The sequence below is a fragment of the Triplophysa rosa genome, linkage group LG13 (assembly GCF_024868665.1).
Source record: "Triplophysa rosa linkage group LG13, Trosa_1v2, whole genome shotgun sequence".
Taxonomy (NCBI): domain Eukaryota; kingdom Metazoa; phylum Chordata; class Actinopteri; order Cypriniformes; family Nemacheilidae; genus Triplophysa; species Triplophysa rosa.
In genome coordinates this window covers 23,803,180-23,810,146 of record NC_079902.1, presented here as the reverse complement: position 1 = coordinate 23,810,146, position 6,967 = coordinate 23,803,180, and the positions used below count along the sequence as shown (strand labels likewise).

The following is a 6,967-nucleotide window of genomic DNA, read 5'->3' as shown; positions in this document are numbered from 1 at the left end:
ATTCTGGGTTTGTTTTGTAAATGGCTTTAAGATTATTTAACAACTAAAAAAGAAAAAAAACGATTTCATTTTTAGCAACTAATTTACCTTAGTTAAGTGTACATTTGTCTAAACTATTTCAGTGTGGTGTGTGTTGTTTGGAGTGCGCGTGTTGCATCATACGCTAGGAGTTGCAGGGCTTGGCAGCGCAGATAAGATAAGTGAGAGTGCGCGCGCGCGCGCGCGAAGGAAAAGAGGGCAGGATTGCACGGGCTATAATGCATTTAACACTTGCATTGACTCATCTTTAGAGATCAAGTTCTTTCCGACAATCTCATTCAAACTACAGTCATGGTTGCACGACACTTCCGTGCAAATTAGAAGCGCGCTTAAAAATTAACGTCACTGCCTAAATTTGTTAACGTCCTTCATGACTGCATTTTTACTTTGCATAAACTTTTACATTCAAATAAAGGTTACGTTCGTCCAGATCAATTAACGTTGTCGTGCAACAGATATTCATGAATTTATTATAGAAAATTGATAGAACAGTTTTATACAGATCTATGCCAGTTGTGCATTTAAAGCAAAGGCAGGCAGCAGCAGATATTTGGAAGAATGCTTATAACCAAACAGATCTCAACACCCATTGACTCCCAAAGTAGGAAAATTACTTAATCATATATTTTTTTGTTCTGTTGAACACGAAAGAAAATATTTTGAAGAATGTAGGACAGCAAACAGTTCTGGGGCACTTTTGACTACCATTGTTTTTTTCCTACTATGGGAGTCAATGGGTGTTGAGATTTGTTTGGTTATAAGCATTATTCCAAATATCTTTCTCTGTGTTCATCAGAGCAAATAAATTCATACACATTTGGAACAACTCGAATGTGAGGAAATGATGACAGCATTTTCATGTTTGGGTGAAGTATCCCTTTAAGTTTCTTTTCTGCCCGCTGTGCCTCCTTTAAGAGGCCAGAACGAAACAACGAGGAAGTGAAAACGAAATTGAGCCTGCAGCCAATGAACGGACCCTCGCGTTCTACTATGGCGAAGGCATAGCTTATGAATATTATATAGGTTCCGCTGTAGTCGCTCGGTTACTTTTATTATTTTTATTGTATTGAGAGTAAATACGTTTAAACATTTCAAAATGGATATTAAAACATGTTAGGCAGCTAAATCGAAAAGTCGCTCGGTTACTTCTGCCCTCGAACTCTCATTAAAATTCACACGCCGCTTCAGTTATTCGTCCTGACAAGCATAGCTCCTGACAGATTCCCCGCACTTTAGCCAATCAGTGCGCGAACTTGTCTTGACGTCGTTAATATGAAATCATCCCGCGTTCGCCATAGTAGGGTTTGTGTACACGCAGTGAAAGCGTACAGCAAACGCTCACGCCCTCTAGACAGCGCAAACACACGCGCGCGCGCACACACACACTGGGGATTTCCACCCAAGCGCTTGTTTCCTTAACTTGTTTTGCTTTCGATCTGAAGAGCGAAATCAAATCCATCTGACTTTTCCTTTTGTTATCAAAAACTACACATTTCCAGGAGATTTCAGAGACTCTTCGCGTTTATTCCCGCAGTGATCGGCAGGTAATAAACTCGCATTTCCGCATTTATTTATGGGGCTCGTGCATGCACCGAATGTGCAAGTGAATATTTCTGCCGTAGAAGTGCTGATGTGTGGGTAAAATCGAAAGTCATGGGCTCCTTGGATCCAATGGGAATCAAGGAAGGTTTATTTTCACTTTTGAGTTGACTTGACAACACTAACGCAGTTATTTTAGGGAGTCTGGACTCGTCTGGTTTATTTTGCTGTAATGATCGGGACCCTCGCATCACAATGCAAAATACACACGAGGTACAGTACTGACGAACTGTGTTTAACATGAATGAAAGAATCACGAACACTTTACAGGAACACATGGGTGATGTTATGGTCATACAGGCTGTTATGGACACGTGTACCTTAGACACTTTAATTGGGATTTTCTTTCACGCGACACTTTGAGTATTGAACTTTTGGATCCATAGTGAACTTGTTTTTTTTTTTTTTGTGGTGTTTTGATTTGTTTAAAAGCGTAATTTGTAGGTAAAATAGTGTTATGTTGTTTTTGCATGACATGTTATGTGTGTGTGTGTGCGTGTGTGTGTGTGTGTGTGCGTGTGCGTGTGCGTGTGTGTGTGTGTGTGTGTGCTTTTTGTGTTGTTGGTCTGCTTTGTGCCCTCATTTAAATGAACCAAGGCTTTACTATAGTAAAAGTGTAGTTTTACCAGATTGGCTATCATTTTTAATACTGTAGTTTTACTCCAGCTATCATGGTTAAATTGTTGTTATTGTGGTGGGTTTGTGTCAGTTTGTGATTAATTTGGTTACTACAAATCAAAACAAAAACTATGATCACTGTAGTTAAACCACGGTACATGTTGATGTGCGTTGTCAGCCTGTGTTGTTTGTTGCTGTCGTTGTTGTTTGTTGTCATCATTTCCTGATGGATCCTCACGGTTCAAAGGTCTCGAGTTGGAGAGAAACCATTTTAAGTTTGAGTTTTCATTTGTCATGAACCACAAACCTGTTTATGAGCTTGAATGTGTTAATGAGTAACTGAAGAATCTCTTCACGTCTGTCATCACGTGTGACAACAATTCTCTCTGTCTCTCTACATTCTGTTTAAATTCAATGGTTCCCTTTAAACACACGGTGCTTTATTGACATTAAACGGCTGTAGTTATGATATTCCCAAAACGTGAGACAAAAATAATGCAATATCACCATAACGACACACAAATACAGATTCACTTTTACGTCTGTCGTGTCATTCTTGAGCTGACTCACACACGTGTCTTTCATCTTTACTTGTAGGAAGTCATTTCAATCATTTTTGAAGGTCAAAGCTGCTCAACGTCTTTATTGCGTTTACAGGAACAACGTGCTAAAGAGGAAAAGTAACCGTCAACCTTTCACCCGACACAGATCTCTCTCTCTCTCTCTCTCTCTCTCTCTCTCTCTCTCTATAGGCTACAATGCCAGTGGAGAGAATGCGGATGAGACCGTGGTTGGAAGAGCAGATAAACTCTAGTAAAATACCGGGACTAAAATGGGTAAACAAGGTACATACACTATTGCTTACCGTGATGATTTCTGTCTGCTGGCACTGTACGTGTGGTTATGTGTGTTAAAGCGACAGTTCACCCCAAAACTCCTCGTGTGTTTGTAAACCTGTACGTGAGTCTTTCTTCAGTGGAACACAACAGAAGATATTTCGAGAAATGTCTCAGCGGTGTTGTGTCCATACAATGGAAGTCAGTGGAGTACAGTGTTGTTTGGCTATCAACATTCTTCAAAATATCTTCTTTCGTGTTCTGCAGAAGAAAGAAACTCACACAGGTTTGACACGGCGTGATCCTAAAAGCTTGAAACAACATTGTCACGGGACGGTATTCATGAGAACACTTGACATCTCTCATTGGGTGATTGAAATGCGATGGGTCTGTTTGGGGTGTGTTTTCATTTGCATGCTGTTTGCCCGCAGGAGAAGAGAATATTCCAGATCCCCTGGATGCATGCGGCGCGTCACGGCTGGGATGTGGAGAAAGATGCTCCTCTCTTCCGAAACTGGGCCATACATACAGGTGCACAACACACACAAACATACATCAATGGTCAGCCATATGTACACATGTCAAACATTACAACATTTTACATGAAGGACGGACGTATTGACAGCTGTGAGTGTGACATCAGGATATGTTGTTTTCATGATCTAATACAGTTGCTATGGTATTCTGGATGGTTGCTTATGCTAAAGACGCTCACATGTGTCTCCGTGACGTTCTGCTCTGTACATCTATGTGTAACCATGCTGTTATTATTGTAAACGTGTAGTACTCGTTTTTTTATGGGGGGGGGCTTGATTTGCATTTGCATAAGCACAGTTTTACTGCAATTGCCATGTATAGAATATGTTTACTCTGAACCAATATAACCATTGTGTATTCATGGTTTAACTATCGTAGAAAGTCTGGAATTGTTTGGCTTCCAGGAAACCATAAATCTTATGCTTTGTGTATATTGTTGTGTGCTGAATGCGCACTCAGAAAGATGAAGCAGATAGCGAACAGTTTCTTTCTGTATTTTAAGTGTGTCTGGTTTTGAAAAAATTCAGGGAAATATCAACCGGGTGACAAGCCGGATCCCAAAACGTGGAAGGCGAACTTCCGGTGTGCCATGAACTCTCTGCCGGACATTGAAGAGGTGAAAGACAAAAGCATTAAAAAGGGAACAAACGCCTTCAGAGTGTACAAGATGCTCTCTGCTTCTGAGAGACATTCTAAAAGAGGTCCGTCAATAATGCACATCGATACATACTCATATTCCAGCTTTCATTTCACAGATCTCAAAAAGTATTTATGTTATGAAATGTTGGGCTGTGCAACGATTGATCGCGATTAATCGCATCCAGAATAACAGTTTGTGTTTACAAAATATATGTCTGTGTACTGTAATTTTGTATTTATTTAAGAAAAACATAAAAATAATCAATAAATGTTTATATACATTTAAATTATATATAAATAAATACACGTATGTGTTTATAAAAGCAAAACTAAAATGCACAGTACACAGACATGTACAGGTATTATGTAAACACATACTTTTATTTTGGATGCGATTAATCGCGATTAATCGTTGCACAGCCCTAATGAAATTCATGATAAAAACATGTTTTGTTTTTACACTGAGAGTTAAGGTCTTTGCACATACAGTCTGAAATTTTTGTATGCGTTCTTTCGTATCTGGCGCTCGTTCGTACGGTATCCCTGAATTGTCAAAACGCCTGGTCCGAATTTTTTTATGACGGACGAACATATCGGAGGCAGTGTGTAAATGTGATCGACACAACGTGAGGTCGTATTTATTTTTTAACGTGCGGAAATTTCGGATGCAAATTTCGGACTCAATGTGCAATGGCCTTTAGAGTGGTTTTGGTGAAATCATTGTGTTTAAATCTGCCTGATTCATGTTATAAGGGCACGTCAGTCATGTTTGGGGAAAACGTCTTTTTTTTTAATGTAAAACATAGTTTTCTAATCACCAGGATGTATTTTTGACGTGATGTGTCTTTCACACAGGTAAAAAGAGGGCGGCCGAGAAAGATGAAAAGTTTAAGGTAATATCGCACACTCTCTCGCTTTTAACATGATAAATAAGCTTTTAATGCACAGATTATAGATGACACATGCGTGTGTGCTGCAGGCAGTGCAAGCGTGCCCTGTGCCGTCGGTTTGGGAAAACACTTCAGCCTGTAAGCTCCCGGTGTCAGTCAAGCAGGAGGCGGATCACTTTGAGACAGGTAAAAAACAACTTCCTGCTCCACCCTGTACACCTGTGCTCGGGTCATGTGACTTCATTCTGATCCAACCTGTTCCTCACTGACGCCACAACTTGTGTATTTCATTTGTTGTTTATGCAGCTGTCATTCATCATTTAGCAAGGGATGTTTCCATTGAAAACACGTTGTTGGTTACATTATTACTTATTAATTGGTACAGGTTTCATGTGTGGTTTAGATAATAAAAGTCATTGAAATCAGAATCGGTCGATCGCTGATAAACTGATGTGTAAAAATGGATCATGTGTTTTCTGGCTCTCTTGAAAGGGCTGAATTGTTTTGCGATGCGATATAGACGATGTAGAAAACACACGCCAACATTTTCTTCTGTGCTCTTCTTTCAAGCACCCAGAATGCTTTAGGCCTCACTTACAACGGCCTATTATATGAGTTTATTCTGCAGCTGCCCTTCCCATTCTAGTTTGCATACACGCGCGCGCACACACACACACACACACACACACACATGCATGAGCTCACAGTAGTTCTTAAAGGGGCGGTTCATCCAAACATGACAATTCTGTCATCATTTACTCGCCCTCAGGTTGTTTCAAACCTGTATACATTTATTTGTTCCAATGAACACAGAGAAAGATATTTGGAAGAATGTTTGCAATTTTCAGTTCTGGGACATCGTCTACTACCATAGCGGGAAAAAATATTTGTTTTTTTTTGTTCTGTTGAACACAAAGTGAGATACTTTGAAGAATTTAGGAAAACAAAGAGTTCTCGGGCACCTTTGACTAGCATTGAATTCTTCCTACTGTGGTGGTCAATGATGTCCCGGAACTGAAAATGACTGACATTCTTCCAAATATCTTTCTTTGTGTTCATCGGAACAAAGTAATTTATACAGGTATGAAGTGACATGAGGATGAGTAAATGATGACAGAATTTTTATTTTTGGGTGAACTGTCACTTTAACAGAATTTTGACTTTGCGCAATTCTCAATGGAATCACCTCTGATTTACTTTTACAGACGGTTAATATGTAAAAAGGGAAACTTGTGTTTTAACGCTGTGTTCATAAGCTTCTATTCATTACAAACCCACCCAGTGTCTCGCGATAGCTTCTGTCTGCATGATTCAAGTCTTTAGAAACAAACCACGAGCACGGTTACATGAATGCTTAGTTGTATATGAGCACATGAAATAATTCTCATTATATTTCATTCCTTTATTATCGATTAGATTCGCAGACATTTGATCCAGTAAACATGAGACCTGCCGTCTGTTTTCCCATCATGCTTTGAGATGTTTTCAGAGAGCATGTGCTGTGTTTGAACATCTCGTGTGTGTTTGCACGTGATTATTGACCTACAAATAGGCCAGAACGTTCCTCTTGATCTGACCGCCGTGTTTAAACCGTTTAGCTTTTCCACAAATGGTCAAGTCGAAAGAAAGGAAAGAGCTTTTTACTGTGATGTGAGAAATAAATGCGATGTTTTATGTGTGTTTGTGACTTCAGATGTGTTTGGTTCACTTGACTTGTGTTCAGAATACAGCAGCGTTAAACTCTTTGTGCCGTGGACCTGTTTATCCGGCTCTTCTTGACACACTGTTTGTTTCTTCATGTCCAGTGTT

The 6,967-nt window shown here is 39.7% G+C and overlaps 1 protein-coding gene across 3 annotated transcripts in view; it reads left to right on the top strand.

Annotated features, from left to right (window-relative positions):
• The first annotated feature begins 1,399 nt into the window (after positions 1 to 1,399).
• irf2b (interferon regulatory factor 2b) overlaps positions 1,400 to 6,967 on the top strand; it is a 15,395-nt gene continuing 9,827 nt past the window's right edge. For 2 of the 3 annotated variants that reach the window (XM_057349082.1, XM_057349081.1), the window contains exons 1-7: positions 1,400 to 1,583; positions 1,778 to 1,851; positions 3,009 to 3,101; positions 3,524 to 3,623; positions 4,157 to 4,330; positions 5,124 to 5,161; positions 5,248 to 5,344. In XM_057349082.1, the coding sequence (XP_057205065.1) occupies positions 1,834 to 1,851; positions 3,009 to 3,101; positions 3,524 to 3,623; positions 4,157 to 4,330; positions 5,124 to 5,161; positions 5,248 to 5,344 (520 nt within the window). In that variant the 5' untranslated portion in view covers positions 1,400 to 1,583; positions 1,778 to 1,833. The remainder of the gene's footprint in view (positions 1,584 to 1,777; positions 1,852 to 3,008; positions 3,102 to 3,523; positions 3,624 to 4,156; positions 4,331 to 5,123; positions 5,162 to 5,247; positions 5,345 to 6,967) is intronic. The other variant, XM_057349084.1, reaches the window with a different exon arrangement.